The sequence below is a fragment of the Hippocampus zosterae genome, chromosome 10 (assembly GCF_025434085.1).
Source record: "Hippocampus zosterae strain Florida chromosome 10, ASM2543408v3, whole genome shotgun sequence".
In the NCBI taxonomy this organism is placed as follows: domain Eukaryota; kingdom Metazoa; phylum Chordata; class Actinopteri; order Syngnathiformes; family Syngnathidae; genus Hippocampus; species Hippocampus zosterae.
In genome coordinates this window covers 9,481,499-9,499,686 of record NC_067460.1, presented here as the reverse complement: position 1 = coordinate 9,499,686, position 18,188 = coordinate 9,481,499, and the positions used below count along the sequence as shown (strand labels likewise).

Below are 18,188 nucleotides of genomic sequence, written 5' to 3'. Positions count from 1 at the left end.
CGGGCCACATTTTAGTTACCATTTTCCTTGGAGGGCCATTACGAGTGAAACCATATCAAGAAGTCAAGAATAACAGTTTATTCACCGATTGTTTAAGTTACTGTAATGAGACGTTTGGTCACAAAAAATGATTACAGTATCAATCTTATCTATAACAAATGAGGATTTGAAGTGTTGGTAGAGATTTTAGCAAGCATCATGAAAGTTGCCATCTTTGATTTGCTTTCGCGGGCCACATAAAATGAAGTGACGGGCCAGATCTGGCCCCCGGGCCTTGGGTTTGACACCAATGCTCTAAATCATCCCTAGGTGTGAGTGTGATCGCGAATGGTTGTTCGTCTATGTGTGCCCTGCGGTTGGCTGGCAACCATTTCAGGGTGTCGCTCGCCTACTGCCCAAAGACAGCCAGGAAGGCTCCAGCATGCCCGTGACCCTTGTGAGGATAAACGGATTAGAAAAGGGATGGATGGATGGATATTTTAATAACAACAAGTGTTTATCTGTTACAACTTTTTTCACTTGAAAATAGCGTACTTTTTACTTCCTACGGCGTTCATGGGTACCCATGCCAGTTACAATCCTGTATGTGGAATTAGCTTTAAGAATAAGAGGTGGTCATTGATCAAATTCCTTCCCTGGACCCAAAAGAACACCCGCTTTAATGTACTGCCCACACAAGCATCTTTTAAAAGGCAAACCCCCCGCAGTCAAATGCGTCAAAGTCGGAGTCACCCTCAAAGTCGAAGCTGTTGAAGTGGGTGTCAGAGTTCACGTCCTGGTCGCAGGCATGAAAGGAACCCCCGTCCGGTATTTCTGAGAAGCCTCCCGAGCCAGCATGGACCATCTCGGACGCTCTGCCCGCCAACGGCGAGCAGGAGTTGAGGTAGCCCAGGGCCGAGGAGGCCGCCGCCCCGCCCATCAGGAGGCACACTGCCCTCACCGCCCGGGCGTCGCTGCTATTGCCGTGGCGAAGACAATCCGATACCCGGTGAGGGGGGGTCACCGAGACGCTACGCAGGGGCCGCCGAGGTCCGGCGACTGATGGAAAAGTGAGAAGAGTCATTGTATCATATTCTTGAGGATGTCATGAAAATGTTATTTATCCACTAAAAAAGTATAATTTGAAAATCTAATTTCACCCATCTTTCTATGCTACACTAATTGGATCGTTGTCTTGTCAAATTTTTCCTGCAAATGCCCAAAGTAACCCAAAAGTCGCAACTTTGCAGAAAAAAATAGGTTTTGGAGCATGTATTATGGAGACTTTTCTGTGTGTCTCGTCATGATAGGCACGCGTCGCACATTTATTTTCGACTACTGAATACGCTAAGTTTCTTGTAAAACACTAATTGAAGCCATCAAATGTCCAAAATTGCCATAAAAGAGCAGCAAAACGGCCAAGTTCCTGTTGGTTTGCGGGCACGATGGGTTCGTGAGACTTTTTTGTGCATCTCAATGTGATTGACATGTCTTTCCACTTTTTTGTTTTAATTGCTGATGGAGTTTTATGCAAAGCCAAGAAATGTTCGAAATTGCCACTTTGTAGCAGTTTCAGTTCATTTTGGGCATGGGTTCGTCCGTGTCTGGTTCTAAAAGACGTGCCTTGCGAATTTCATTTTGATTGGTGATACACTTTTTTAATGTTATTCCCATGAAAGTACAAAGCCTGTAAATGTCCACAAACTGACCCTGACTCTGGCTTCTCTCTCTCAGTGAGCCGCCCCTCTCTGAGACGTGTGCTGACGGCAGTGGGGTACCCTCGCTCGGCCGGGGCGAGCCGGGGTTCTTGTCGCTGCCGGATTCGGGCAGTGGGTCCCTGTCGGTGATGCAACGGGTGATGCTGCGCTGCCTCTGCAGGTAGGTGGGAGACATGACACCCTGAAAACAGATTCACACAGCCACAGTTCGTAAAAGTAGAACATGTCAGTACGACATCAAGAAAGAACACTCACCTCTCTCACTTTCGTAATCAGCTTCAGCCAAAGACTGCAAAAGGGAGAAATGACAAGCCATTCTAAATGAACTATATGTTTGGATGCATATTTTTCTCATTTCAGTATGTTTTATATTTCATACAGAGCAGTGATTATGGCAGTTTCCTGCTCGGGGAAGTCTGCCGAGCAACAGGTGTGAGTTATGACAACTTATATACTGTCCATAGTTGTTAATGGTTGTGGTCTATATGTGTTAGCTGCTTCCCGCTAAAGAAAATTGGCAAACGCACATTGCGGCGAGACCTACGTGCAGTCGTCTGGGTTGTCGGCGAGCATGAGCAGGAACTTGTTCTGCTGCAGGATGAGGGCGAAGCAGCAGTCCCTGCGGCCCCCCGCTGGCAGCCTGGGCAGGTCTAGGATCTCGCGGCCCTCCACGATCATCTCGCAATGGCTCTGCAAGTCCACCACCTGGTCGGGTGGGGACTCGCCGTCGCGGCACACCAGCAGGCTTCCCTCTAAGCTTAGAACCACGTACTTGTCCTTCCACTGCTTGAACATGAAGCCCCCTGCCGAAGGAATGGGAACAGACTGTGAGTGGCTTCTTTTCGATCTTTTTGTTGTTCCAGAAATATTGACACATTTTTTATACACAAATTGGTGCCCTGTATTTTTGCACTTAACATCATTTAAAAATAAGCAGTTTGTAAAACATGATTTCATGCTGCAAGCTGTGTCTTCCGGTGTTCCCCTCTTGGCCCCCCGGGAGGCAGTATAATACAGTCAAGCAGACAAAGGAAGTAAAATAGTACGATACTGAAAATGTGTGTCAATGGCGTTTTCCATTCATGTTAGCATTAAGCTATCGAGTCCCACAAGGACTTTGTAGGTGACTCAGTAGGATGCTGTTTTATGTTTAGTTTGATTTCAAACTGTTTTGTTATTAATTATTAAATATTTGCGAAAAAAAGCTGCTTTTTGTGAAGTGAGTTGAACACAACATATTTTAAGATTTTATTTATTTTTTGCTTATTCATGTTTTTAAGAACATAGTTGATGGGATAAGAACAGTCTTTTGGGGGGCATTTTTTTCAGAAAGACTTGCAGTGTCTCAAGGTTAAAGTCAGATATTTTATGAAAATGCTTTAGTTGTATTTCTTGTCCTGTAATGTTTAGAAGCCGGCATACCTAATGATATCAGGGGGCCTTAAACCTTTTGGCTGGAGGAACCCCTTACTGTATACCGTTAAAAAAAAAGAAGCCTTTTTCAAAGGGCAAAAAAGTAATATTTAAAAAAAATTAAACTACAACTCATGGATGCCATGCCTCCCGCTAAACAAGTTTGAGAGCCACCATCCTGATTGTGTGTATACATGCCCATTTCTCAATAAGTCTGTCATGACTAAGACTCTGACAACACAATGCTGTCTGTTTCCAGGACAGGACACACGTGACAACATCAGACTGCGAGCATTCCAGTCAGCTGTTCATCCTGTAATAACCATGATGATAAAGATCTGCTCTACTTCTCTACATGGAGGCTTAAACGTGAAAGGGATTTGAGAGAGAGAGAGAGAGAGAGAGAGAGAGAGAGAGAGAGAGAGAGAGAGAGAGAGAGAGAGAGAGAGATTTGATTTGACAGCATGTTGACAAACATATTCGGATACACTTCACCAGGTCACCCCTCATATTCAAAATAAAAGCATCCTTTTGTTTTGTTTTATTCTCTTTTTAAACATGTCTATCCTGTATTACTGATTAACTGATTGCCGTGGCCGAGGGCTCCATCAGAAGGTCATAAACACTCTTAGATGGTAGGTATATGTTGACAGTAAATAAGGGGGAAAAAAATCTTTCCGCTCAAAAATTAATAAATATCCATATTCGTTAAACCAAAAAAAAATCACATAAAATATGTTTATTTCTCCGCTTTTGTAATCAATGTTGAATTGCACAAAAAAATACGTTATGGACACACTCCATGTCTTTTCAAAATAGATTGAGTTTGTTCTTATGAATCTCTAAGCTGCGATCTTGGGGCAGAAATTTCCAGAGTCAGAATCATTCTATTAAAAAAAAAATGTTTAAAAAAATCCACCAAGGGAGTGACCGCAGAGAGAGACATTTTTCCCTCTGTTTATTACCACTCACAGTTGCAGTTTTCTGTCAAATTAAACATTAAACAAACAAAAAAAAGACTTATTGTATATTAAGCAAACATATAGTTGCTGTGCAGTGTTGCTGTGCTGTAACCCTTAAAGCAACAGATTGAACCCAATGATTTGCTACACATGGCTACAGATGACGTAACAACACTTGTAGTCATAAATTCTTTATCCTCTGAGAAGAATGACTAATATTAGTGCCACACTAATGAGCTGAGAGGAGTTGAGGTGTCTCAATTGTCAGTAAAGTGTCCTTGGGTGTCTTGAAAGGCGCTCCGCTGCTCAACCTGTATTGTTTTGTGTTTTTTTGTTATTATAAAGTTCTTTGGGTGTCTTATTATTATAAATAAAATGTATTATTATTATTATTATATCCATTTGTCCGTCTTGTACTACCCACTGGTGGCCATGAGGCCCACGTCAGAAAGAAAAGCACACTGGCCATTCAATTGATGCAGTGTGATAAAAAAGGAATTGTAATTGAATTATGTTACTACTGCATTAATACACTGCTAAAATTCACATTACAACATTTTTGTTGTTTTTCTGAAGATGGACTGAACAGATTAATGGCATTTCCGTTCATTTCAATGGAAAAGATTTGAGATGTATTTTTCAAGTGATGACCATGGCCAGAGAACGAGAGAACAAACTGGGCACGGCTGTAACTTGTGGACAATAAAATTATGAAGGAATTTTGTAGATCTAGTATCTGTTGCACGCTTTAGTCAGCAGAGCATTGTGTGCCAGATGCCAACATCCAATCAATAAGATAGTATAAATGAAGGAAACCGGAATGGATGGATTTTAAGAGATTTATCTTTGTACTGGTATGTGTGCAAATGTTAGACTCCATTGAAGTCACCAACAGGCATTTTATCACTTAATCATGATATTGACCATCCAAGACTTCTAAAATGGAGCAACATTGCAAGACACATTGTTTGGCAGAAGCACACGGATCAGACGATATCCGATACAGAACTGACCGATGTGACCGCGAAACGGACTCAAATATGACATTAAGATATTGAATTGCAAGCTCTAAGACTGTGCAGTGCACTGTGATTGTGGGCTGAATGTTCGCCGAGCAGCCTACCGTATTTCCTGAGGTAGCCCCGGTGAACGCCGCCAACTGTGGTCATGGCTGTTCCAAAATACACAAATGAAGGCCAGAACATGGGATGCTGGAAAAGAGGATAAAAGAGAGCAAGAGTGAGAGGGAGGGTGACAGAGAGCAAGAGCGAATAATCCCCACGATTGAGGCCCTGCTTTTTACTCGCAATGCTCGGAGTGAGACTGTGTCCACAATCATCCTGCCACCCCGGCAGATTAAAACAAGGATTATCAAGCGGACCACAGCTGCAGGCCATGGCCAGTCATCATCAGAAATATCTCTCTCTCTCTCTCTCTCTCTCTCTCTCTCTCTCTCTCTCTCTCTCTCTCTCTCTCTCTCTTTAAATATATATATATATATATATGAATATGAATGCAGATGATGAGATTGGATGGCCAGCCCCAATGAATGAAATGCTGAGCGAGGCAGCACCTGACCTGAAAGCTAAGATCATGGCGAGAATGAAAGCTGGGCAACCTAGAAACCGATTACAATGGCTATGTGAAGTACCATCTGAAAGTCTCATAGAAAGTGTGAATGCAGCACTGAGGGCGATCCCTACCGTAACGATCACAGAAACCAATGAGCTGATATACGCTTCAGCATCAGTGATCCTGGAGACTCTGGGCTATAAGAGCAACCATGGAAGCCATGAGATACGTTACCCACCATGGAAAAGACGGTTGGAGGCTAAGATCAAGGCGGCCCGGAAAGATGTGAGTCAATTGACGGAGGCCTAGAGAGGTGTGATGAAAAGGCCGATACCCGAGAGGTACATCCAGATGACCATTGCTGAAGCACTCGAAACTGCCAAACAAAGGCTCCAAGCCTTGTCCAGTCACCTAAAGCGGTACACGAAAAAGAATGAGGCCAGACGAATAAACAGGCTGTTCGCAACACAACCTGCGAAAGTGTATGCTCAGTGGCAGGGTCCTAACAACAGAGGTGACCCACCAAGACTGGAAACTGAAAGGTACTGGAAAGGCATATGGGAGAAGGAGGTTGCACATAACAGCAGTGCACAATGGCTGGTGACCCTGAGAGAGGAGCACAGCAACCTCCCTGAACAGAACCCAGTTACCATAACGTTGGCAGACATACAGGAAAGAGTTTCAGATATGAAGAACTGGACAGCACCAGGCCCGGACATGGTCCACACCTACTGGCTAAAGAAACTCACAGCACTCCATGAGCGCCTAGCAGTACAAATGAACCAGCTGCTGAGGGATGGGACTCACCCAGAATGGCTCACCGAAGGGCGAACGATCCTGATCATGAAGGATCCCTCGAAGGGTGCAGCCCCATCCAATTATCGGCCAATAACCTGTCTCTCCACAACATGGAAGCTCATGTCAGGCATCATTGCGGCTAAGATAAGTGGACACATGGATCAATACATGAACGAAGCACAGAAGGGAATTGGTAGAGATAACAGAGGAGCCAAACATCAGCTCCTGGTTGACAGAACAGTCGCACAAGACTGCAAGTCCCGACGTACCAACCTGTGCACGGCTTGGATTGATTACAAGAAAGCCTATGACTCGATGCCACATACATGGATCACTGAATGCTTGGAGTTGTATAAGGTGAACAGGACCCAAAGAGCCTTCGTTGCGAACTCGATGAGGATGTGGAAAACCACACTTGAAGCCAATGGCAAGCCACTTACCCAAGTGTCTATCAAATGTGGCATATACCAAGGTGATGCACTCTCCCCACTGCTGTTCTGCATAGGACTGAACCCCCTAAGCCAAGTAATCACCAAGACAGGCTATGGATACCGCCTCAGAAATGGAGCTACAATCAGTCACCTCCTCTACATGGATGACATAAAGCTGTATGCTAAGAGCGAAAGGGACATAGATTCCCTGATCCACACAACCAGGATCTACAGCAGCGACATCGGGATGTCATTCGGGCTTGAGAAATGTAGTCGGATGGTGACTAAGAGAGGAAAGGTTGTCCGCACTGAAGGGGTCTCACTCCCTGAAGGAACAATAGCAGACACTGAGGACAGCTACAAGTACCTCGGTATACCACAAGCCAATGGCAACCTCGAACTGGCAACAAGGAAAGCGGCTACGGCCAAATACCTCCAGCGAGTGAGGCAAGTCCTAAGAAGCCAGCTCAATGGCAAGAATAAGACCCGGGCAATAAACAGCTATGCCCTGCCAGTGATCAGAAACCCTGCAGGAATAATAAGGTGGCCAAAGGAAGAGATTCAGACCACGGACGTTAAGACCCGAAAGCTCCTAACCATGCATGGAGGGTTCCATCCCAAATCCAGCACCCTGAGACTGTACGCAAGCCGAAAAGGAAGGAGGCCGGGGACTAGTGAGTGTGAGAGCCACTGTCCAGGATGAAACATCCAAGCTCCATGAATACATCAAGGAGAATGCTCCAACGGATGACGTATTCAGAGAATGTCTCAGACAATGGGGAACAGAAGATGAGGCGCTGGAAGAGGGCCCATCATGGGAGGACAAGGCCCTACACGGGATGTACCACCGGACCATAACTGAAGTGGCCGATCTCAAGAAGTCCTATCAGTGGCTAGAGAGGGCTGGCCTGAAGGACAGCACAGAGCCACTCATCCTGGCTGCTCAGGAGCAGGCCTTGAGCACCAGAGCCATCGAGGCCCAGATATACCACACCAGACAAGACCCAAGGTGTAGGTTGTGCAAAGAGGCACCTGAGACAATCCAACACACAACTGCAGGGTGTAAGATGCTGGCAGGGAAAGCCTACATGGAACGCCATAACCAGGTGGCTGGCATAGTCTACCGAAACATCTGTGCGGAGTATGGACTGGAAACCCCAAGGTCAAAATGGGAAACACCTCCGAAGGTGGTGGAGAATGACAGAGCGTAGATCCTTTGGGACTTCCAGATCCAGACTGACAAGATGGTAATGGCAAACCAACCAGATATCGTGATCATAGATAAAGGGCAGAGGAAAGCCGTTGTAGTGGATGTAGCGGTCCCAAGTGATGGAAACATCAGGAAGAAGGAACACGAGAAACTCGAGAAATACCAAAGGCTCAGAGAGGAGCTGGAGAGAGCCTGGAAGGTAAAAGTGACAGTCATGCCTGTGGTGGTCGGAGCACTCGGGGCAGTGACCCCCAAACTAGATGAGTGGTTGCAACAGATCCCGGGAACAACATCGGACATCTCAGTCCAGAAATGTGCAGTGCTGGGAACAGCAAGGATACTGCGCAGAACCCTCGAGCTTCCTGGCCTCTGGTAGAGGACCCAAGCTGAATGAGGGACGGACACCACCCGAGGGGTGAGACGAGGATTTTTTATTTTTTTTATATATTATGACATGACAGGAAGTCAGTGTTGCTATATCAGTATACATATTTACTTTAATTATGAAATTTTACACAGTAATTGACATTCATCAGCATTTTCTTTATGCAGCTGTGTCAGTGTAGCCTCCATTAGCCTCCAGCGAGCTGCTGGCCAGATATCCCGCGGCGCGCAGCCAATGTGTTTATGATTGGACAATTAAGGAGGCGAACAGACACCGCAAGCCAATCACCCGCCCTCTCCAGGGATGAGAGTGGCTCATGATGAAAAAAAAATCTGAAAATTAGCCAGGGATCTGAGGGCCGCAGGCACAAGGAAGCTAATGGGTTTTAGAGATTTTAAAGCCTTAAAACCATTAATTTCATCAACGAAAATATTACAATTTTTGTTGAAATCCCATTCCCTATTTGCTTACAAAATTGGACCTTAATGTCATGTTTTGCAAGGTGGTCGTTGTTGGGAGGACCCCAAAAAGCAGGAAGGTAGGGTTATGATTGACCAAAATGTATTTTACAAAAAAAAACAAAACAGAGTACATAGGAGAAACAAACTCCAAAAACTCACTCAAATAAAGTCCACCAAAATCAAAGTAGCAAAAACCCAAGACAGAAAATAAAACATGCCTTGTGCACACAGCAACAAATAAACAGCAACAGTGACCCGAAACTGAGTGGTCGGGCATCAAGTGTCTTCAAGTGGCACTAATTACACAATGACCAAGAGGTGTGCAGCTGCAGGCGGAGACCAACAGTGCCACCTGTTGGTCACAAACAGATCCATGACACTTTATACTATACATGATAAAGATGAAGTGTATTCAATGTACACACTACTTGGAATTTTCACAGAAAAAAATCCAAAGATTTACAATATTCTTTCAAGTGAAAATTTGACATAGGACTTTGTGCAATTTTTCTTATACATTCCCGGTGAGCACCAACGTGTAACCTCAAATTTGCTGCTCAAAATCAAACCTGAAAAAGGGAACACATTCCCTGCCATATTTAAGATTTGTTCATCCCTTGTATTCATAAAATGAGGTGTAAATGTGATAAAAAGCTGTTGATGCTTACCTCATGCAGTGATAGTGAAGTCCCAAACGGTTAACTATATATGGGTTATGAATGCATTTTCCATATAGAATGACATCACACATCAAACACTGTACAGCTTTACCAGCAACATCAAGCTTTTTCACGAAAACCGACACAACATACACACATAAAATTTTCTCAACGGATTTGGAAAAATATAAAAAAGGTTCATTTTGACTGGAAAAATAGTGGAAAAATCTCATCCCTGCCTCTGAGTCATTCGGCATTTTTTATTAATACAGTTTTGAAAAAAAAAACTGCGATGCACCGAGTCCCCGATAATCAAAGCGCAAAATAGCGAGGAATCACTGTAGTGTTCTGGAAACTACTGGTGCCAGAGAAGTATCCCAATCTCAGAAGATGTGCTTTGAACAAGACAGCTCTTTTTGGATCAACCTATTTGTGCAAGTCTGCTTTCTCGCACATGAACATTATCAAGTCTAATCCAAACAGAGATCTACCTGTTTCGTAGCTGAGGTTTTTTTTTTGGTTCATATTAAGGTCATTAATGGCTATTGCTCATCATGCAGATTAGTGTGTGTGTGTGTGTGTGTGTGTGTGTGTTGGGGGTCAGATGTTGACACTGGACTGGTAGATCTCCAGAGGTTGGCTCCTTGAAAAAAAGGTTGGGCACCCCTGCTCTCAAATGTCCCTTGGTGTGAGTGTGGGTGTGGATGGTTGTTCGTCTCTGTGTGCCCTGTGATTGGCTGGCATCCGGTTCAGGGTGTCCCCAGCCTACAAAGACAGCTGGGATAGGCTCCAGCACCCCCCTGCGACGCTAGCGAGGATCAAGCGGTTCGGAAAATGAATGAATGAATGAATGTCCTGTTCAGGGCTGCAATTGGCTGAGGGAGCTATTTTAATTGGATGACACTGGCCTACGTTGCTAGGTCAACCCCCTTTCGAATCAGTATGCTCGGTCAGTAGCTCAAAGCTAACCCTTCGACAAAGCAGTTGGTGTAAAGAAAAGATGGCAAGTATGGTACACTTCAGGACGAAAGGACAGAAGGAGTCGCCTTTGTGGTGAGAACAGGTGTTCTAAGATAAGATAAGATAAGATATCCTTTATTTGTCCCACAATGGGGAAATTTACAGCCTCCAGCAGCAAGAATGTATGTAGAAAGAAGAAGAGAAAAAAAAAAACAACAACAAACATCTTTCAATTAAATAAATAAATAAATTCAATTAAATATGAACACAAATGGATAAATCGCAGTACTATTTACAATTTACCTTCACATCATTTAATTATTATTATTATTATGATTGTTATTTTTTATTCATCAGCCTGACAGCAGTTGGTAGGAACGAGCGTCGGTATCTCTCCTTCTTGCACCGTGGGTGTAACAGTCTCTGGCTGAAGGAGCTACCAAGTGCTGTCAGGGCGGGCTGGAGGGGGTGGGAGGGACTGGCCATCATAGCTTTTAGCTTAGTTAGCATCCGTCTGTTGCCCACCTCCTCCAGAGTGTCAAGGGAGCAACCCAGGACAGAACTGGCCTTCCTGACCAGTCGCTCCAGTCTCTTTCTGTCCCGGGCCGAGATGCTGCCTGACCAGCAGACAATGCCATAATAGATGGCCGAGGCCACCACCGAGTTATAGAACGTCTTAAGGAGTGACCCCTGAACCCCAAAAGACCTCAGTTTCCTGAGTAGGAAGAGTTGGCTCTGTCCTTTCCTAATCAGGGTGTCCGTGTTTGTGGACCAGTCCAGTTTGTCGTTGAGAAGAACACCAAGGTACTTGTAGGAGGTCACCCTCTCTATGTCCATACCCTGGATGTTCATCGGTGCTGGTGAGGACTTTTTCCTGCAGAAATCCACAACCAACTCCTTAGTTTTCCTCGGGTTGATCTGGAGGAGATTCTGCTGGCACCAGTCCACAAAGTCCTTTGTCAGTCCCCTGTACTCACGATCATCCCCTTCTGTAATGAGGCCAACAATCGCAGAGTCATCGGAGAACTTCTGAAGGTGGCAGTTTGGAGTGTCATGTCTGAAGTCCGAGGTGTAGAGGATGAACAGGAAAGGAGCCAGAACAGTCCCCTGCGGCGCTCCAGTGCTGCAGAGAAGCTGGTCCGACTCACAGCTCTGCAATCTCACGTACTGCGGCCGATTTGTGAGGTAATCTACGATCCATGCTGTGAGATGGTGGTCCACTCCGGCGTTCTGTAGTTTGCCTCCCAGCAAATTGGGCTGTATGGTGTTGAAGGCACTGGAGAAATCAAAGAACATGATTCTCACAGTGCTCCCAGCCTTCTCCAAGTGTGACAGCACTGAGTGGAGGAGGTAGATAATGGCGTCTTCCACGCCGATGCCAGGCTGATAGGCAAACTGCAGCGGGTCCAGTGACGGGCTCACCAGCGGTCGAAGGTGGGCGAGGATGAGTCTCTCCAGCGTCTTCATCAGGTGAGACGTCAGCGCCACCGGTCTGTAGCTGTTCAGCTCCTTAGGGTGGGGGGTCTTGGGCACTGGGACCAGGCACGAAGTTTTCCACAGCTGTGGAGCTCTGCCCAGCTTCAGGCTCAGGTTGAAGATGTGCTGGACAATGTTACACAGCTGGTCAGAGCAGGTCCTGAGGAGCCGGGAACTGATCTTGTCCGGACCTGCTGCCTTCCTCACATTCATCTTCCTCAGTTGGTTCCTTACCTGCTCTGTTGTGATGGACAGGCAGGAACCAGGTGACATACTGGGTTGATGAGAGCTGGTCAAAAGAGGAGGGGGAGGAGAAGAAGTCCTCAGTGAGAGAGGTTGCAGTTTGTGGTTGGGGGAAGGGACAGACGACTGGTCGAAACGGTTGAAAAAATGGTTCAGTCCATCTGCCCAGTCCTTGTCCTTCTCGACCACTGTCCTTGGGCTGTCATGGCCTGAGATGGTTTTCAGGCCCCTCCAGACACCAGTGACATTGCTGGCCTGTAACTGGTCCTCCAATTTCATCCTGTATAACTTCTTCCCCTCCCTGATCTTTCTTCTCAGCCGAATCTGCACGGCCTTCAGCTCCTCTCTGTTTCTCGACCGAAAAGCTCTCTTCTTCTCCTTCAGCAGGGTCTTTATGTCAGGATTAATCCATGGTTTGTTGTTGGAAAAACACCGCAGAGTTCTGGTGGGTACAGTGTTCTCCTCACAGAAGTTTATATAATCCGTGATGGTGTCAGTGAGTGCATCAATGTCATCCCCATGAACCTCGCTGAAGAGTTCCCACCTGGTTGTCGCGAAGCAGTCTCGCAGAGCATCTTCAGCTTCCGATGACCATTTCTTGACCATTCTGGTCACAGTTGGTTGCCTGTGCACCAGGGGTTTGTACACAGGCTCGAGAAATACCAAGTTGTGGTCTGCTCTTCCAAGAGGGGGAAGGGAGAGGGGTTTATATGCCTCCTTGGTATTGGCATAAAACAAGTCCAAAATATTATTGTCTCTAGTGGCACAGGTTACATACTGCTTGAAAGTTGAAAGGGAGGACGACAGAGAGACATGGTTGAAGTCCCCAGAGATGATCAGTAGGGCGTTGGGGGACTGTGTTTGCAGCCTGCTCACGACAGTCATCAGGGCATCACACGCTGCATCACTATTTGCCGACGGGAGGATGTACACTGTCACGGCTATGACGTGTGAGAATTCCCTCGGGAGATAATGGGGCCTGAGGCTAATGGCTAGCAGCTCAATGTCCCGGTTGCAGAGTTTGTCTTTGATCGTGATATGCCCCGGATTGCACCATTTGTTGTTCACAAAAACAGCAAGTCCCCCACCTTTTCTCTTTCCACTCCCTTCATTCCTGTCCGCACGTATGAGTTGGAAGCCTTCCAACTCGACATGTGTGTCCGGAGTGATCGCTGTTAGCCACGACTCGGTGAGTAGCATTAGGCTAGCCTCGCGGTACTCCCTTTGATGTCGCGTTAGCGCCGCCAGCTCATCCATCTTGTTAGGGAGCGATCTTACATTCCCCATGATGACGGACGGGAGGACATGTCTGTACTTTCTCCACCTTGTGCGGCGGTCCTTCCCGGCTCGACACCCTCGTGTCCTCCTCTTCAACTCTCGTGGGATATCTGGTTTGTCACCGGCCAGTAGCCTGCTGTTAGCCCGCCATGCTAACAGCTGGTCCTTACTGTAAACAATGGAGTTGCGTGTGCTATCTGGATCTCCGTTCACAGGATACGTAAAAAGATTAAAGCAAATAAAGGAGATGAGCATAAATGAAGCTGCCCCTCTCCCCCCCATGGGTTTGGGGTACAAAACCACCCAAAACAAAATGGGAAGAAGTAATAAATAAAGTAAAAGGACGAAAAGAAACTCAAACAGGGATATGAGCTGCTGGAGAGGCAGCCACTCAGGGGGCGCCATCATCAAAAAAAAAAAAAAAAAAATTGCAATTTCTAATTTGCAATGAAAAAATACCATTGATGAAAGGGTCAAATGTCAAGCGGCACTTTGACAACCGACATCCTACATTCGCATCAAAATAGCCTGCGGGAGGAAAGGAAGCGTGCAAGCTACTGAGCAGGGTATAACCGAGCCAGCAGCAACTATGCGTATGAACCCAGCAAGGTGACTATAATTTGGCTAGCTTTGCTGGATCTTGAGCAATAGTGAGGAACGTACAACCATTCACATTGTATTATAACAAAATGATTGAAAATTATCCATTTAGAGGCTTATGATACAGAAATTTTGTTGAATTCACTTTTAAAATACAGTCGATTATATGGCTCTCACTTAAATACATTTCCAAATATTTAGCTTTCATGGCTCTCTTAGTCCAAAAGGTTCCCGGGGACGCCTGCTCTAAATTGTCCCGAGGTGTGACTGTGAGCGCAAATGGTTGTTCATCCATGTGTGCCCTGCGATTGCCTGGTAACCAGTTCAGGGTGTCCTCCGCCTACTGCCCGAAGACAGCTGGGATGGGTTCCAGCATGCCCTGCCACCCTTGTGAGGATAAAGCGGCTCAGAAAATGGATGGATGAAAAAAAAATGTATATCTATCTATCTATACACACACACACATACACACACATTGCGAACAAGATGGAGACAGCACATGAAGGCTGTTGCTAAAGAGTCCGAAACAAGCAAGACGAACAGTGTGACCCAACCTAATCTGTTAAGAACAATTCTTGGCTGCATACTGCAAATGGCGCCCAGCAGTTGAGGTTGTCCCTTGTAGTCCTCCGATCCGATCCGATCCTGGGCAGTCGGCCCCCGTCAGGGACTTGCCCCCCCTCCCGGGTCCCACACCCGGCACGAATCCCGTTGGTGTCTCGCAAGGTTCCCCGCCAACATTTCCTTCCCACACCTCCCGCAAGCTACCCTTCTCCCTCCGCGCCCCGCCTCCCCATTCACCCTCCGCCCCTCCCCTGCTCTCCCTTCACGCGCCACGCCCGCTCCCTCCCCTCTCCCTCCTTCCCTCTCCCCCTCATACTCTCTGCAGACTCTTTCACACCCCCTCACGTGTCTGGCATAGTTTGCTTTCGTCACCCACCTATCACACCCTCCACACTGTCTCCTTTCTCCCTTCTCCTCATACGCTCCTCCCGTGCAACTCCTTTGGTGACTCATTTTATTTCCTTTCGATGCAAACCTCCTCTCACACTTCTCGCACTCAAACTCCACCTGTTCCTTGTTCCTGCGGTGTATGCGTTTTTCGTGCATGGTTAGACCAGCTCTACTCCTGCACACTTTTCCGCACCCGTCATACCGACATACCAACCCATCATTCACCCTCCTCACATTCCTTTCCAGTCTTTCCTCGTTCCTTCCCACCTCATATCTGTGACCTTTCTGATTTTCCCATTCATACAGGTGATCCATTCGCTCTCTCACTCTCCGCTTCCATCCTTCCCTGTCACTCGTCAATCTTTCTACCTCCGTCCAGTCCATCCCTGCATTCCTCATCACTCTCTTCCAGTACAACACCGTTTTCCTTTTGCGCCCCATCCTCTTCCCTCTTCCTTCCAGTTCCTCCCACCATCCCAATACCATAGCTTTTGTTAGTCTTTCATTTCCCATACGCCTTGTGGTCCTCTTTTTCTCTACAAAGTTCCTCCTCGTATTCTGATGGCCTTTTTGCGTACACAGTTCACATGAACAAGACAACAACACTTTACGCTGACGATCTCTGCGATGTGTAGATGACAGGCGGCTCTGTGTTAGCGGTTGGCTAACTAGGCCGAGAAACACCAACATACATCGACACGACTTTAATCGGACACGAAGCTTCAACGAAAGATGTTTTGGTCCAGCGAGATGATGGTGGACGCCCCGAGTCCCGAGTGACTACAAATTCAGGAGAATTTGGGAAAGAGTGTCTGTCCATCCTCGCGGCCCATTCCGAGACTGCAATCAAGCCAGCGATTGTATATACTCTGCATTCCGGTAATGTGCTGCCAGACAGCGGCGTTGGCCACTTCAAAACAAAAGCTCTTCTAATATTATATGCTTGTTTCTGGTTTGGATTTCAAATACTGTATTGTTCAAATAAAAGTGTTGACGATAATTTCTTCAGGTAACGATGAGTTCACTCAGAGAGAATTCAAACTCTCTCAGAATAGCAACAAGAAGCATTCTGAAGTTGAGACAGAAAATAACGTCAATGTGAACTCTCGATTAATCACAAAAATCTGACTGCATTAAAAATGGATTAATTACCGTAAATTCCGGGCTTACCCTACCTGATTATGAGCCGCATGCTCAGATTTATGAAGAAAAATCAATTTTGTATTTATATGCACCGCACCGTACTATAAACCGCTGGCCAATGATTAGGCGGGTGTTCGCTTCTGCGTCTCAGCCGTCGTGGAGCGCCTCCAGGTGAGGCGGCTGACGCGATCGCCCGCTGAACCCCCGCAGAAAAGGAAAGCAACATTTCTTAAGGTTAAAATAATCTCCATATTTTTTTGAGCATGTTAAATGCATATTTGCCCAACGAAATTACGCTGAAACACACAATATGAGGGCAGACAAAGAGAGATCTTGATGTGCATTTGCGTAATTACGAGGAGAAATACTGCAGCCCACTAGGCTTTCAATAGAATAATGCAAATTATATAAATAGGAAAAGATGTATGAAATTATTTCTATAGTCAGCCGCTTAAAAATGATCATCGTTGGCAGCTTTAGGCCCGATGCTGCACGGCTCATAACACAGGTAAAATATGTTCTCTCGTAGCCGCTTGTTTTCAGTATGACGGGGAGTCACCTTTTTTAATTAAAGTCCGAGTGAGAGGCAAATCAAATGTCAGAGGGTCTTTGTCCATATTTATTATTTCATCTAGGCTGATGGAATTCTCCTCTATCTTTGTTTGTGTGAATGTGCGGAATGAAGCAAGTTTGTCCTCCTAATTGGGAGGGAGCTGCTGACACGTCGTGCGTGCTCTAATAGACAGGCTTCCATTTCATGAATCTATAACACTACGACAGCCCACCTTTAAAACCTTTAAAAGCTTTGGTTGTCTTTTTACACTGGCTCAGTTCTTCTTGCCGGAGCCTCCACCTTCGCACCATCAACTCGTCTATGCCAAGATTATGGGCAGCAGCTCAATTTCCTTCTTTAACTGCCAGAGTGATCGCTTTTAGAGCTGCATCATATGCTTTTCGTCTGGTATTCTCCATGTTGATCAGGGTTAGAAGAAAGACGGAAATAAGTAAGCTGTGATTACCGGTAATCATACAATTTCATTGGACCCCTGTATACTACTCATTCATTTATTGGTCGACTGTTGCCGGGTAACACATTTTTCCCCGCTACGGCAAAAGAGCTTTGTCATACAATCTCATTGGACCTCAGCGAAAGACTCATTCATTTTATTGGTCCGTGTTTTTCATGCGATGGAAAAAAAAATTAAAAAGCCACTTCATATCACACGCCGCAGTGTTGAAAGTGTGGAAAAAAAGTAGCGGCTTGTAATTCGAAATTTACGGTAATTAAATTTTGTTTTCCCATAACCAGACAAGGTCACAGGCACACAATACCACCCCGGGTATCGAACCCCAGTACTTTCATTAAGATCTGATAATAATAATAAATAATAATAATACATTTTATTTATAAGCGACTTTCAAGACGGGCGGCCCGGTAGTCCAGTGGTTAGCACGTCGGCTTCACAGTGCAGAGGTACCGGGTTCGATTCCAGGTCCGGCCTCCCTGTGTGGAGTTTGCATGTTCTCCCCGGGCCTGCGTGGGTTTTCTCCGGGTGCTCCGGTTTCCTCCCACATTCCAAAAACATGCATGGTAGGCTGATTGGACGCTCTAAATTGTCCCTAGGTGTGAATGTGAGCGTGGATGGTTGTTCGTCTCTGTGTGCCCTGCGATTGGCTGGCAACCGATTCAGGGTGTCCCCCGCCTACTGCCCGAAGACGGCTGGGATAGGCTCCAGCACCCCCCGCGACCCTAGTGAGGATTAAGCGGTTAAGAAAATGGATGGATGGATGGACTTTCAAGACACCCAAGGACACTTTACAATAACAAAAAAAACACAAAACAATACAGGTTGAGCAGCGGCAGCCAAAATGTGCCAGCGTTCACTCAACCCGAAAGTCAGAAAGAAACCACAAGGGAGGGAGGGGGGAGAAAAAAAAAACACGCT

General features: G+C 46.1%; 1 protein-coding gene across 2 annotated transcripts; it reads right to left on the bottom strand.

The window, feature by feature from the left end:
• Positions 1-21: 21 nt before the first annotated feature.
• On the bottom strand, positions 22-14,934 carry si:ch1073-83n3.2 (uncharacterized). Of its 2 annotated transcripts, XM_052079032.1 has the most exons (6): positions 14,700-14,934; positions 5,196-5,283; positions 2,242-2,500; positions 1,953-1,986; positions 1,689-1,878; positions 22-1,038 (listed from the first exon to the last, which is right to left on the bottom strand). In XM_052079032.1, the coding sequence occupies exons 2-6, from the start codon at positions 5,275-5,277 to the stop codon at positions 686-688; spliced, it is 918 nt and encodes a 305-aa protein (XP_051934992.1). In that variant the 5' UTR covers positions 5,278-5,283; positions 14,700-14,934; the 3' UTR covers positions 22-685. The 2 variants fall into 2 exon arrangements, with proteins under 2 accessions (XP_051934992.1, XP_051934991.1); XM_052079031.1 differs by lacking the exon at positions 14,700-14,934 and having other exon boundaries at positions 5,196-5,541.
• Positions 14,935-18,188: the final 3,254 nt, after the last annotated feature.

Coding starts and splice junctions, on each gene's coding strand:
- si:ch1073-83n3.2 (XM_052079031.1), bottom strand. CDS start 5,469: ATGGCCTGCAGCTGTGGTCCGCTTGATAATCCTTGTTTTAATCTGCCG. Junction 1,879..1,952: donor TGATTACGAAAGTGAGAGAG/GTGAGTGTTCTT, acceptor ATCTGTTTTCAG/GGTGTCATGTCTCCCACCTA. Junction 1,039..1,688: donor AGAGAGAAGCCAGAGTCAGG/GTCAGTTTGTGG, acceptor CTTTTCCATCAG/TCGCCGGACCTCGGCGGCCC.